Raw genomic sequence first — 15,000 nt, 5'->3', positions numbered from 1 at the left:
AGACCTTCATGACTGCTCACATTTTGCTGGTCCAGAGCCCTGTGCATGCATGTCTGTACCTCTTATGTTGTGATCTGAGTGAATTGTCTTTGATACGGTTATATTATGTATCAGATCATCATTGTTAGTGAAGATGAGGTCCAGCATATTTTCTAGTCTTGTAGGCTCTACTGTTTGCTGGTTTAAGGTGAATTTGTTGCAAAGATTTAATAGTTCGTGTGTGTGTGTGAATCTTCACCTGGGCTGCCTCCCGGGGTGATCTCTGCTGAAACGTTGTTTGCTATACTCCTCCATTTTAGGTGTCTCAGGTTGAAATCTCCTAGTAGTAAGATGTTTGGGGCAGCAGTTGGGAGGTTTTCCAGACAGTGGTCAATTTTCTCAAGCTGCTCCTGGAATTGCTGGGAAGTTGCATCTGGAGGCTTGTATGCTACCACAATGACAAGGTTTTGGTTTTCGATCTTTACCCCCAAAACTTCAACTACATAATTTGAGGTGTTTAGTTCTGTGCAAATGAGCGACTGTGACCTATAGGCCACCCCCCCCCCCCCTCCTGTTGCCTGTTTAGTGTGTCGCATCGGAATAGGATATAACCTGGGATCCATATTTCGTTGTCGTAATGATCCTTTGTGTGTCTCGGTGAATGCTGCAAACATTGCATTTGACTCCATGAGCAGTCCCTTGATGTAAGGAATTTTGTTGTTTTTTGACGGCTTTATACCCTGTGTGTTTGCAAAGATAAATGTTATATTGGTGGAATTTAGGGGGGTTTTATTTGCTGACTCTAATATCTGTTGTTCTGGGGTAGAGGCCAATGTCCATGCCTCTGCTCCAGAAGTGTTTTCAGGTGGTGTAGGATTATTGTCATTTCTTGCCAGTGTTTTTTACCTTCTGGCCCTAAAAAACCTCTGTCCCTGGAGAGGTTGTGGTTCCTCTCACCTGTTTCCCATAGTCTGGCTTGTCTGTGTCTTCTAGTCCCCTTTAGATGATGTGCCTGGCAGTATGCATTGTAACATTTTCTTTCACGGATTGATGAGCGACGCATTTTTGGGTGAAATAAGTTGCAAGAAAGGAAGTTGCACTCTCCAGTTATGTGGGTGAAGCATTTTTTGGGATGGTCAAAGGTGCATGTCCCACCTGTTTTACTGGATATACCGTGCCTGCAGATACCCAAGGCGTAGTATTTACATGGATTGTACTTCTGTTTGCTAGGATTTATTGTAGCTGCATTTCTGCTGGTGCATTTATTTTTCCTGTTTCCTCAATATCTTTTACCCCTGTATAGACATCAGTGCTTCCACTAGGTTTTGCTGGTAGTGTGTTGACACTATTCCCTGAGGCCTCATCCCATTTTGATCCATCTCCAGCAGTATCTCTATTTTGAACCTCTGTGGACTGAATAAAGTTGTCTTCAGTGTCCTCCAGGATAACGCTAGCACCCTCAGCACTGTCCTCCAGGACAGCACTAGCACCCTCAGGAGCACTTTCCTCCAGGACAACACTAGCACCCTCAGCACTGTCCTCCAGGAGGGCACTAGCCCCCTCAGGAGCACTGTCCAAGACAGCCCCTACCACCCATCTTTTTTTCCCAGCTGTCATACCATGCTGACACATCTTTCAAGAAGGATGTTTTATTAGTGTTCGTCTTTTAATATAGATGTCATTTCCTCATACAGGTGTATCTCGTTTGGGCAGACCCAAAAATATCTCCGAGTTTGTCAAATGTGGTAAATAGTAAGGAACGTGTAAAAGACCTAGGAATAATTATGTCAGCGGACCTTTTTTTTAAAGACCATAACAAGACAAAGATCACGACAGCCAGGAAGATGACGGGGTGGGAAATATTGGTGGGAAATACTGCCGATGGTGACACCCTTCAAATCGCTAGTGCTCCCTCACTTAGAATATTGCTCATTGCTTAGGGCCCCGTTCAAGGCAGGAGAAATATCCGAGCTGGAACAAATGCAGAGATTGTTTATGGCTCACATTGAGCCTGTAAAGCACCTAAACTGGGAACGCCTGCAAGTCTTCAACATGTATTCATTGGAGCGGAGGAGAGAGAGGTTCTTGATAATACATACCTGGAAGGTACTCGAGGGCTTGGTCCCAAATCTGCACACTGCCATAACATACTGGAGTGAAAGATATGAGAGGAAGTGTAAAATAAAGCCAATGAGGAGCAGGGGTGCAGTGGGGACAATAAGAGAACACTGTATCAACATCCGTGGTCCCAGACTGTTCAACATCTTACCAGAGGATATCAGAAACACAGCTGGAACCAGTGTAGAAGCCTTCAAGAGGAAACTGGACAAGTATCTTGACCAGGTGCCAGATCAACCAGGCTGTGATGGATATGTGGGGCAGCAGGCCTCCAGCAGCAACAGCCTGGTTGACCAGGCAGGCACCAGATGAGCCTGGCCCATGGCTGGGCTCAGAGTAGATACTCTCTCAAAACTCTTCAAGGGTATATCAGATGTAGTTTAAAATCCCTGCATGTACTATGGGACCACTGACCACAGAGATGGCAAGCAGTCCAGGCCTGTCTTCGTCCCTTACCCTTTCTGCACACTACACATATCTTCATGGTGGTGGTCCTCTTAAAATACTGGACAACTCTCTTAGCTAGCTAGTCTATAATTCCCCGATGTATTTAATCTTTTGTAACAGTTCTTCCGATTTGGCTTTATTTCCAACGAAACCGTTTGAATCCGCCCAAGAGTAAGTATAAATAGCAAGATTTACCCGTTATCCTGCATGTTTATGAAACAAAAAAGACGCCAGCAATCCTCTCATCATGTAAGACATTGCAGGTTTCCGCTTCACACTCACTTGGCAGTGTGAAGCAGCCACCCTCCCAGGGTGCCTGCTGTCTACCAATCTACTACCTAGGACATATACAGATATTACAGACAATTAGGTGGTAATTTAAAGATTTCTTGTGCAGTTGTACTAAAATGGTAAGTGATATATTTAATTCACTCGTATCTTTCCTCATTTATCATTAGCTAGATGTGTCTGTTGATTCCTAATTTGTCTTCTTCCCTACATAATGAAGATTGTGTTACAGGTAACAAATGCTGTGTTGAAGCTAATTGAAAGAGAGCGCAATGGGGAGACTATCAACACACGTCTAGTTTCTGGCGTTATGAACTGTTATGTTGAGCTAGGTAAGTCAACCCTCTTATACCAATAATTGTTAGAATATAGATAATGTCTGAATTTTTATTCATTGACAAACTTGTATTAGACTAGCCTGAGTTACCCAAGGATGTATTACCAAATACTTTCTGTTGTCAGTGACTTCCTTTTTCTGTATTCTTGCTTTTTTTTATATGAAGGTTCTTCTACTATCTCACTTCATGTTCAGTTATGTTATTTTTACCACATAACACCTCAGAAAATGCATAGTGCATTTTTCTCTCGTCTATTATTAACCCTCTTCGGTATTGGTCCTGTAATATTACAGCTTTGAAGCCAGTGTCGGTCACATATTTTTTTATTTATTATCACACTGGCCGATTCCCACCAAGGCAGGGTGGCCCGAAAAAGAAAAACTTTCACCATCATTCACTCCATCACTGTCTTGCCAGAATGGTGCTTTACACTACAAGACAGTGATGGAGTGAATGATGGTGAAAGTTTTTCTTTTTCGGGCCACCCTGCCTTGGTGGGAATTGGCCAGTGTGATAATAAATAAAAAAATATTACGTGACCGACACTGGCTTCAAAGCTGTAATATTACAGGACCAACACCGAAGAGGGTTAATAATAGACGAGAGAAATATTACTACAAAATTCTAGCAGCTTCCAGTCTTGCGGGGTAGCCAGGCCTACACATGAGACAATGGGTCTGTGTGGTTAATGTGCACAGTATAAAAGAAATCTTGGAGCATGCAGTGCATAATGAAAAAACTGCAACTGTTTTTGGTTTAACACAGCGACTTTGTGGTGTATTTCTGTATGGTATTTATGGTTGAATTCTCATTTTTTTGGTCCCATTTGATAGAATGGAAGTTATACTATAGAAATGAAGATGATTTTGATTTTTTTACAGAATAAAAGTAGCTTGAAATTGAGCCCAAAGTAACGGAAATGTATAGATTTTTGACGATGTTCAAGAGTAAACAAATCATGTCATGCGTCCACTACACATCAACTGGCCAGTCTGACATGCATTCATGAATGTGCTGTTATTCAGACTATTGCATAAATGTAATAATTTTATAAAAAATTATTACATTTATGCAATAGTCTGAATAACAGTAAATCTTCTATTTCTTTTGTGTACCTCAAGTTTACCTGGAGAGGGGTTTCGGGGGTCAACGCCCCTGCGGCCCGGTCTGAGACCAGGCCTCATGGTGGATCAGGGTCTGATCAACCAGGCTGTTACTGTTGGCCGCACGTAAGCTGACGTACGAACCACAGCTCTGTTGATCAGGTACTGAATTTAGGTGCCTGTCCAGTGCCTTCTTGAAGACAGCCAGGGGTCTATTGGTAATCCCCCTTATGTATGCTGGGAGGCAATTGAACAGTCTTGGGCCCCAGACACTTATTGTGTTCTCTATCAATGTACTCATGGCGCCCCTGCTTTTCATTGGGGGAATGTTGCATCTCCTGCCGAGTCTTTTGTTTTCATAGGGAGTGATTTTCTTGTGCAGGTTTGGTGCCAGATCCTGTAGGACTTAATAGGTGTAGATTATCATGTGTCTCTCTCGCCTGCGTTCAAGGAAATACAGATCAAGGACCTTCAACCATTCCTAGTAATTGAGGTGCCTTATCGTAATTGTGTGCGCCATGAAATTTCTTTGTACACTCTCCAGGTCTGCAATGTTGCCAGCCTTGAAGGGGGCTGTTAGTGTACAGCAGTATTCCAGCCTAGAGAGCACAAGTGATTTGAAGAGAATCATGGGCTTGGCATCCCTAGTTTCGAAGGTTCTCATTATCCATTCTATCATTTTCCTAGTGGATGGGGTAGATACATTTTTGTGGTCTTAGAAAGCGAGATCCTCTGACCCTATCACTTCCAGGTCCTTCATTACTTTTCCTCTCTATTGTATGGTTAGAATTTGTTGTATATCCTGATACAGTTTTAATATCTTCAAGTTTCCCATATCTGAGTAGCTGAAATTTCTCCTTGTTAAACTTAATATTGTTTTGAGTGGCACATTCGAAGATTTGGTTGATGTCCACTTGGAGTCTCGCTGTGTCTTCAATGGAGGTCACTGCCATAGTAATCTGGGTTTCATGCACAAAGGAAGACACAAAGCTATGGCTTACATCTCTGTCAGAAATGAGGATGAGGAATAGAATGGGAGGGAGTACTGTGCTTTGTGGAACAGAGCTTTTTACCGTGGCTACCTGGGACTTTACTCTGTTTACTGTTACTCTGTGTTCTATTTGTCAGGAAGTTGTAGATCCATCTACCAGCTTTTCCCGTTATTCCTTTATCCTGCTTTTTGTGTATTATTACACCATGGTCACACGTGTCGAAAACTTTGGCAGAGTCTGTGTATACTACGTCTGTATTTTGTTTATCCTCTACAGCATCCAGGACATTGTCGTAGTGGTCCAGTAGCTTGGACAGGCAGGAGTGACCTGCTCTAAACCTGTGTTGCCCTGGATTGTGTAATTGATGGATATCTAGGTGGTTAGCGATCTTGCTTCTTAGAACCCTCTCAAAGATTTTTATGATATGGGATGTTCGTGCTATCGGTCTGTAGTTGTTTGCAATTGCTGTACTGCCACCTTTGTGGAGTGGGGCTATGCCTGTCTTTTTTAGTGTGTGTGGGATGACCCCTGTGTCCATGCTCCCTCTCCATAAAATGCTGAAGGAACTCGATAGGGGGCTTCCTGCAGTTTTTGATGAACACCGAGTTCCATGAGTCTGGGCCTGGGGCAGAGTGCATGGGCATGTCATTTATTGCCTCTTCAAAGTCTTGTGGAGTTAGAATAAAAAGCAAGCGTAATATAAGAGGGGCCTGGAGATGTGACTAATGAAGAGAGAAAATGTTATTTTAGTGCCAGGAATGTTTGTTATTTATTCTTGACCCTGTTTTGAAATTGACCAAACTAGTAATTTCTGATGATTTATTGGTTAGTTCAAATAAGTAAATGGGCAGTTTCTTGTACTCATTCAAAAGAATAAAAGGAGTTCTAGCGAAATAGCTATGAGTTTGGCTGACTGGAGCAGTGGAATTGGCCCAAAATAGGGTGAAATCGCCAGTACATTAGTATTGCTGAGACCGTGAACTTTGTGACAGCGTAATTCCATAAGTTTTCCATAAAATTTCGTACTTTTGGTTTCATTACCTTTGGAAAAAAGATTGTCATTTTATAAGATTTTTTTTTATACATGTACGTATAACCCTTTGAGGGTCCGTCTTGTAGTTCTACAACTTTGAAGCCAGGGTGCAAGCCGTAGAACTACACCATAATTTTAGTGGCTTCAAATTTAGCACGAGAAGGCTGGTAGACCTACATCTAAGAGAATGGGACTATGTGGTCAATGTGAGCAGTAAACAAAAAATTGGGGCACTCGCATTGCATTGCGGGAATGCCATCTCGGTATGCTTTGTTCATGACTTGTGGCAAGGAAGCCCTCGCTCCCTGGCGAAATGGTAATCTCCTCTTCCCAAGTGATAGTTCAAACACTGATTGAAGTGGATCTGAAGAGGAATTCTATGATTTTGAACAGTTTGTGACCAAAAGCAATGCTCAGGTTATTGAAAATAGTGCCTAAAATCCTGATGACCCTCAGCCTTCCACCTCTGCTGCTGGTGCGTCTCAGTCACATACAGTTGTACCTCATAGCAAGAGAAAACTAATATTTTTGTGTGTCCAGGCTTCAGATTTGAGTAATGGTGATGATAGTGACATGGATATTTTTACTGCTCTTGATGACCATTCGAATAGTGATAGTGAGGAAGCATATTCACCAGTGAAGTGGCGGTTTATACCATGCCGCATGCTCTTGGGTAGTGTTGGTTTATACCATGCCGCACGCTCTTAGGTGGTGTACCATATACAGTAGTAAGGGGACGGAGTACATCCCATGGACCTACATCTGGAATAGATAGTGAAAGTGACAATGTGGCCACAATTGAGATAGATAGACCACATGCTCCAGTAGGTGGTGATGGTGCCACAGATGTGCAGTACCAGCCTAGGCTGGGACCCAAGCCACTGACTCAGCAGGTCCAGGACAAAGCGCATTGTCATCTAGCCCCTCACCACAACCTGGACCAGCAAACTGCATCTGGGATTGGCAGCAAAATCTCAATTTTGTTCCCAATCCCCATCAATTTGATAACACTCAAAGTGGATTCCTGCCATCTTGTTCCCTTGGAAACACAGCAAGTGAACTGATGGAACCTTGATGGAAAATATTGTCAAGGAAAGTAACAAGTATTTTGATTACACCATGGCAAATACAATGATTTCACCACAGTTAAGACTACACCAGTGGAAGGAGACAAGTGTGGCTGAGATGCATTTGTTTTTTGCAACAATAATGCTTATGCCTCATGTCTGTAAGCATAATATAAAATCATACTGGTCCATAGATGGGCTCATTTCTACTCCAGCATTCAGTGATATCCCAGTGACCAGATTTATCTTGCTGTTAAACATGCTGCACTTCTCCAACGAAACCAGGTCTGACAGAAATGACAGGTTATAAACCTGGTTGGTTTAGTTATTGTTGGTATGAGAAGTGTGTTGTTCATATTGTTGATGAAATCAGTTAAAGGCTGATCATCTAGTAGGCCAAGGTTGATATTGAAGTCTCTGGCTAAGAGAAGGTGGTGCTTGTTCATTTGTCTGTTTGTTATTAGTGCCTTTAATTTCACACTGAAATTTGGGATGTTTGTGTGGGGTATCCGGTAAATGGCACCGATTATTATAGGCGTCTTAAGGTTTTTTACAGTAAAATTAGCAAAAATGTATTCTCCATATTCATCACTAAAGCAAGTGGTGCTAATACAAGATAGTTGGTTAGAGTAATAGATTGCAATACCACCCCCAGCTTGGTATGGTCTGCAGTTGTGGATTGCTGTGTATCCTGGTAGAGGGTAGATATCTATTGTGTCCTGCTTAAGCCAGGTCTCCGTAAGAATAATGCAGGAGAAGGGTGTCTTTAGTGACTCAAGGAGTGCCAGGTCGTCATCATAGTGTTTGCATAAGGACCTGATGTTGTAGTTAAGAACTGATAGACTTTTAGCATTGTTTAGGATAGTGCTGGCTTGTGATGCTGTGTAATATAGGCAGTTACTTTCCAATAGGTTTTGATTGGGTGTTAGATTATGGAGGTTTAGATCAGGGTCAACGTGATCATTCATCTTCTAGGTTTAAATTATGGTTATTTATATCCTGAATTGTGTGTTGAGTTCTAGTACTGATATCTGTAGTAGTGGGAAGTTTGGACAAGTATATAGCTAAAGCACTTTGGTCATATAGAGTATAGTCACTAATAAACAATGAAGTTGATGTTGTCTATATGTTGTGCTAGAATGAGCTATTATTAGATTAAACCTAGTTGTACTTTAGCTCATTCTAGCTCAATAAATAGACAACCCCAGATTCATTATATTAGATCTTAGTGCAATTACAAGTTAGTCTGGTGCTATTTTTAATTTGTATTTTTATATTATTAGTTTATACCTAATAATATAAAAATACAAGTTAAAAATAGCACCAGACTCTAAGTTGTTAACAAGAACTAGAGTATAACTAAATTTAAATCGACAAGATAAAATACACAAGTTAAGGTAGCAAAAGAAAATAAAAAATAAAAAAATAAAAATGGTAATGACCTGGTTATAATATGATAGTAAGATGGTACACAGGATAATATAAAAGTTGGAGTTGAATATACAAGCTTAAAATTTGGCAATAAAAGGTTAAGAAAAGTAAAATAAAGTTGGGTGATAAAGTCTAAAATAGAATAGGGCAATTATAAAAAGTATATAATAAATTTGGGTAATGAACTTTACAAATAAAAAAGTTTAAAATAGATTGGGCAATAAAGTATTGGTGAAATTGGGCAAGTATAAGATTGGGTAATTAACTCAAGACTAGAATAGTGCAATAATAAGATGAAAAGTTTACAATAAAGTTGGGCACTAAAATATAAAATAAAAATGGGCAATAATAAAAAGTTTACAATAAGGTTGGTCAATATAGTTTAAAAGTAAAATTGGGCAATAATAATTTTAAAATAAAATTGGGCAATAGAGTATTTCTTAAAGTGAGGTAGAATAACTTAGAAGGACAAGCTGTAGTTAGTTTCAATTAAAATAAGTAGAACAACGAAGAGGTAAGATGTAAAAAAGGAGAGAGATTCTGTAGATATTAAACACAATTAAGACTATGAGGTAGAATGGTCATTGAATACAACAGGGACGTTCAAAAGTAGTTGGGGTATTGGAAATTTTGGGGGAACAAAATTTATGGCAGTATAACACTAATGGTGGACAGCGGGTATTATCTGCACCTTACTCTGACTCTGTTAATGCAGCCTCGCTTAGGAATGTTTTAAGGTCGTGTTCTGTAGAGATGAAGTACATCTTCCCAGTGGGCTGTTTCCTAACTGTGATTTTTTCATCCCTCACAAAGCACTGGTGGATTTTTTGGGCATAGCGTAATTTTCTTAGCCGATAAAGGAAGTTTTGTCTTGTTTTGGTAAGGCACTCATTGACGTAAACATCAGTTTTCATAGAAATGGATGTTTTTAGTAGATTGTTTCTTTATAGGCTAGTTTGGAATTTTAACAGCACTCTTTTTACCCGCTTGGTAGCCCATCGGTTTGCAGTCCTTTAGGTCATCACTACGTATGTTAAGGCGAAGGTGGTCCTTGATAAGCTGTAGGGTGGACTCCATGCAAGTCTCTTGGGTGACTGTGGGTGGGAGATGTTTGCTGTTAACTACAACAGCGTCAAATAGCTGCTGTTGGTCATTATGGTCTTGGAAGTTGGTGATAACATTGGCAAGTTGTTGGTCCACTCTTGATCTTTCCTCTATAATGTTGGTAGTAAGTAGAGTGACTTGGTCTTTTAGTGTTAATGATGTCTATGGACTAGGTGTGGGTGTTGCTTTGTTGTTCCAGAGTGTCTAGTTTATGTTCAAGAGCAGTGATCTTGCTGAGGTACTGTGAATTGGAAGCTTTCAGTTCCTGCATTTCCTGAGTTAGTTTGGTGATTGTTTGGTTCTGAATCGTAAAGAGTTTAGCTATTTCTGGGTCAGTAATCTTCTTAACATCAAATCCAAAGAAGGAGTTATCTTGGACTGTGGTGGCGGCCATGTTTGTTATTGTCTGTCGTGTGTTGTGGTGATGCAGGTGGGTGATGAGGGTTGTCCTGGCTGGCAGTACGAGAAGTTTTCCTCGTGATATTACTAGTCTCGCCTTTGATGTTAGGGGTCCTTAGCTGGTTACTTTATCTTCTTTTATTGCTTTGACCCTTGTCCATTGACTGCGGCTTCAGATGAATAGTAGGCGAATGTTGTGGGGTATCACTTCAGTGGCAGCGGGGCAGGAGGTGGTAATACAAGTCCTATTAGTTGGTAATTTGCGTACTTTTGGGTGATTTCTGCAGTTGATTTATATCATTCTGGGTATCCACACATGTTAGTGTTATGTGGGTCTTGATTAGGCCATCACTGGGCTGGTGGGAACCTCAGGTAGAAGTAAAAATAGAGGACAAGTTTCCTGTTGCCGCTTGCCGCTGCCACAGCAGTGAATCAGAGAATGGTTAGAGGTAGGAGGCAGAAGAGGCATAAACTTGAAATTTTAGGGGCTTGAGTATCCAGCAGGCTTTTGTGACAATATTAGGAGTGAATGAACACTGTTGGATTGTGAGCAAGGTAACATATGTGAAGGAATTCAAGAAAACTGGTTACCTAGACTAAGTTCTGAAGGTGGGAAGGGCAATGCCAGCAGAAGGGGTGGGGATGTTAGTCAGAGGGTAATATGAACTGTAATATCAGCACACTTCTGGCAAGACAGTGATTGAATGAATGGTGGGTGAATGTTTCTTTTTTGGGTTACTCTGCATTAGCAGGGGATGGCCACTGAGGTAAAAAAAAAAAAAAAAAAAAAAATAGAATCGATCCTTAATAAAAGTACAAAAAAAAAATGATTGGAAGAGAAAGTTGATTGTAATCGATTGGTTCCAAAATGACAATGTCCTAAGTATGAAATATTGTAACAATGCAAGTTGAAGTTCTACTTTGTAGTGTATTATGTGAATAATTTTCATTCATCCTTTAAAAGAGAATGCAAGTTGTGCTTGAGTATGATAGTGTGTTGGCCACAGGAGGTAAATTTCTTTACTACAGTGTATCTGCATCTAACTTTCAAAAATAAAGCCAGAATTTTTCTGTGGGATAACTTCAGAGTTAGTGATTATAACCCAAAATATTTCTATTCCACTGCAAAATCCAAGCTAAGAATTGGACCATTATTGAGAGGAGATTCATATACTGATGATGAACAGGAAATGAGTGAAAACCTAAATGAACAGTATGAGTCACTGTTCAGCAACCCACTAAATTCAAATTCAAATTTTTATTTCTTTGCAGAGTTTACAATGTGTGAGTGAATTGTTATAAGGAGTCTATTTCCATGCATATTTTACATTGTTCAATTGCAATATTGATTTGCACATGCAAAGAAACCCACTATCATGCCGAGGCATTTCGGGCAGACTAAACCTAATACATTATCGACTATACTTAACCCTTTGAGGGTCCGTGCCGTAGATCTATGGCTTTATGTTGAGGGTCCAAACCGTAGATCTACGTCATGATCTCAGCTCACCCTGATAAGCTGTGAGCGGTAAATTTTGGCCTAGATATAAGAGAATACATCTATGTGGTATGTGTGCACCACATAAAACAAATCCTGCAGCACATAGTGCATAATGAGAGAAAAATTGAGACCGTAATTTTCGATTAAAACAGTGACTTTGCAGTGTTTTTCTTATGTTTTTTATAGTTATATTTGCAATTTCTTGGTCTCATTTGATAGAATGGAAGACATATTACAGAAATAGAGATGATTTTGATTTGTTTTAGTACTGGAAATGGCTTGAAACCGAGTTCAAAGTAGCGGAAATGTTAAATTTTTGCTGATGTTCAAGAGTAAACAAACGACCTCACATGTCTAATACACGCCTGCTGGTGGGTCTAATATAAGTTCACAAATGTGGTGAAGTTATTTATACAATTATTGCAATATTGCATAACAGTAAATCTTCTATTTTTTGGTTTGAATAAAAATTCATTGTGAATAAAAAATAAAAAATTGAATTCATTAGTAAAGCCTGAAAACATAACTAATGAACAGAGGAAATGTTATTTGTGTATCATTCCAGTCACGGTATTGTGCCTTTTTGTTATTTATTTCAGGAATTCCTGCATTGTTTATTCTGGACCCTATTTTGAAATTGGAGTATTTTGAACTTTGCATTAAATTGGCCAAATTACCTATTTCCGAACACTCTTTGTAGTTGAAACAGTTGACTTGGTGAATTCTTGTGTTCAATCGATAGAATAGAAGTAATACTAGTGAAATAGCTAAGAATTTGGTCAACTGGAATAATGTAATTGGCCTAAAATGGGAGTCAGTCACCAAAATCGCCAATGCGTAAATATCGCTGACACTTCAAAATTCACGAGAGCATAATTTCGTCAGTTTAACATCAAATTTCATACTTTTTGTTTTATTACCTTCAGAAAAAGATTCTATACCATTTCATAAGAAAAAATAACTAAATTATTTTTTGAAAATTCTTGGACACTGGTGCACACTTTGAAATTTGGCCTCTGGACCCTGAAAGGGTTAATACTAGATATACAGTGGTACCTTGGGATGTGAACAGCTCAAAACTCGAACAGATATGCAAGTGTATTTATGTAAGTGTTTTTGTATGTGTTTATTTTTGGGGATCTGAAACCAATTAATCTAATTTACATTACATCTTATGGGAACAAATTCGTTCAGTATCAGCCCTTGAACAGCCTTCTGGAACAAAATAAATTCGTATCCCAAGGTACCACTGTATATATCATAGTTGGTTCAAATTGAACATTGATATTTTGTACAGTAGACCATTATTTAGCACTTTAGTTGCGTTCCTGAAAATGCCGTGTTACCTAAAATTGTGTTAAATGAACTGAAGAACTTATGGGACAAGTAAGGTTATGTTCCTGAGAGCCCCCAAAAAGCCAAACAACTTGGTTTTAGACCAACAGATCTTAGAAAATAAAAGTGAATATGTAATTGTAGTTCATTTTTGTGATATATTACTGCTTAAGACTACAAATTCAATAGAAATAATAATATTTCTTATCTTAAATTGTGGTTAATGGTGTGTGTGGATGATTGTGGAGAGAGTGCATATATGGAGGGTGTGGCCCTACTGGGCTGAGGTGGATGGTTGTTGGTTGTCGACAGAAGTGGATGGTAGAGGTACTGAAGTAGATGGTTGTATTGGAGTGTGCATGAATTCTGTAATGTATCTCTGGGCTGTTTTACTCTGCAATACATTATACAGCTGATGGTAAGGCATCATCAGCTGGTCTAGACCCCATTTCAAAGCACTGCTTCTAGATTTGTCATGGTCCTCTTCAGTGAAAAAGTCTGCAACTTTACCAGTAATGTGGAACTGCTCATGTAATTGCTGCAGTGTTAACTGTTTTTCTTCTTTTTCTTCTTCTATCTCTATCTCTCTATATCTCTATCTATCTCTATCTCTCTCTATCTCTCTCTCTCTCTCTCTCTCTCTCTCTATCTCTCTATATCTCTCTATCTCTATCTCTATCTATCTCTATCTATCTATCTATCTCTATCTTTATCTATATCTATATCTATCTCTATCTCTATCTATATCTATATATCTCTATCTCTATATCTATCTCTATCTATCTCTATCTATCTCTATCTCTCTCTATCTCTCTCTCTTTCTATCTCTCTCTCTTTCTATCTCTCTATCTTTCTATCTCTCTATCTTTCTATCTCTCTATCTTTCTATCTCTCTATCTCTTTCTATCTCTCTATCTCTCTTTCTATCTCTCTTTCTATCTCTCTTTCTATCTCTTTCTATCTCTCTTTCTATCTTTCTATCTCTCTTTCTATCTCTCTTTCTATCTCTCTATCTCTCTTTCAATCTCTCTTTCTATCTCTCTTTCTATCTCTTTCTATCTCTCTTTCTATCTCTCTTTCTATCTCTCTTTCTATCTCTCTTTCTATCTCTCTTTCTATCTCTCTTTCTATCTCTCTTTCTATCTCTCTTTCTATCTCTCTTTCTATCTCTCTTTCTATCTCTCTTTCTATCTCTCTTTCTATATCTATCTCTATCTCTCTCTATCTCTCTCTATCTCTCTCTCTCTCTCTCTCTCTCTCTCTCTCTCTATCTCTCTCTCTATCTCTCTCTCTCTCTTTCTATCTCTCTATCTTTATATCTCTCTTTCTATCTCTCTATCTCTATCTCTCTCTCTATCTCTCTATCTCTCTCTATCTCTCTATCTCTCTCTCTCTATATCTCTATCTCTCTATATCTCTCTCTATCTCTCTTTCTATCTCTCTCTCTTTCTATCTCTCTATCTCTCTCTATCTTTTTTTTTTTTTTTTTTTTTTACACAGGGTTTGACAAGGTTAAGGATCCCTAGCTTTATTGACAGCTATTTACAGGTTAAGGATTCCTAACTTTATTGGCAAGCTAAGAGCTGTTACCTACATCAGCTCATTTGAAAGCATTTTTATTGTTATGAGACATACAAGTAGGGAACAGGATGAAGTTGGAGCCATCTGTGGGCCAGCATTTTCATTTGATCAACTGACGTTATCTCGTTGACATCATTATGCTGTACGAATGTGTTCCATACTCGAGTCATCCTGGGTATGTATGATCTCAGATGGAGTGATGTTCTGGAGAAGGGTACAGCCAGAGTGAAGTTGCTGCTTTCTGCCCGTCTTGTGGCATAAAAGCTTGTTTCACGCAGTCCTCG

General features: G+C 39.3%; 1 protein-coding gene across 3 annotated transcripts in view; it reads left to right on the top strand.

The window, feature by feature from the left end:
* The window catches only part of Cul1 (cullin 1), a 295,830-nt gene that overhangs the window by 124,017 nt on the left and 156,813 nt on the right, over positions 1-15,000 (top strand). For all 3 annotated transcript variants that reach the window (XM_053770358.2, XM_070094495.1, XM_070094488.1), the window contains exon 7: positions 3,065-3,164. In XM_053770358.2, the coding sequence (XP_053626333.1) occupies positions 3,065-3,164 (100 nt within the window). The remainder of the gene's footprint in view (positions 1-3,064; positions 3,165-15,000) is intronic.

Source organism: Cherax quadricarinatus, chromosome 4, assembly GCF_038502225.1.
Source record: "Cherax quadricarinatus isolate ZL_2023a chromosome 4, ASM3850222v1, whole genome shotgun sequence".
NCBI lineage: Eukaryota > Metazoa > Arthropoda > Malacostraca > Decapoda > Parastacidae > Cherax > Cherax quadricarinatus.
Note: the sequence above shows the minus strand (reverse complement) of the source record. Positions and strands in the feature narration are given on the sequence as shown.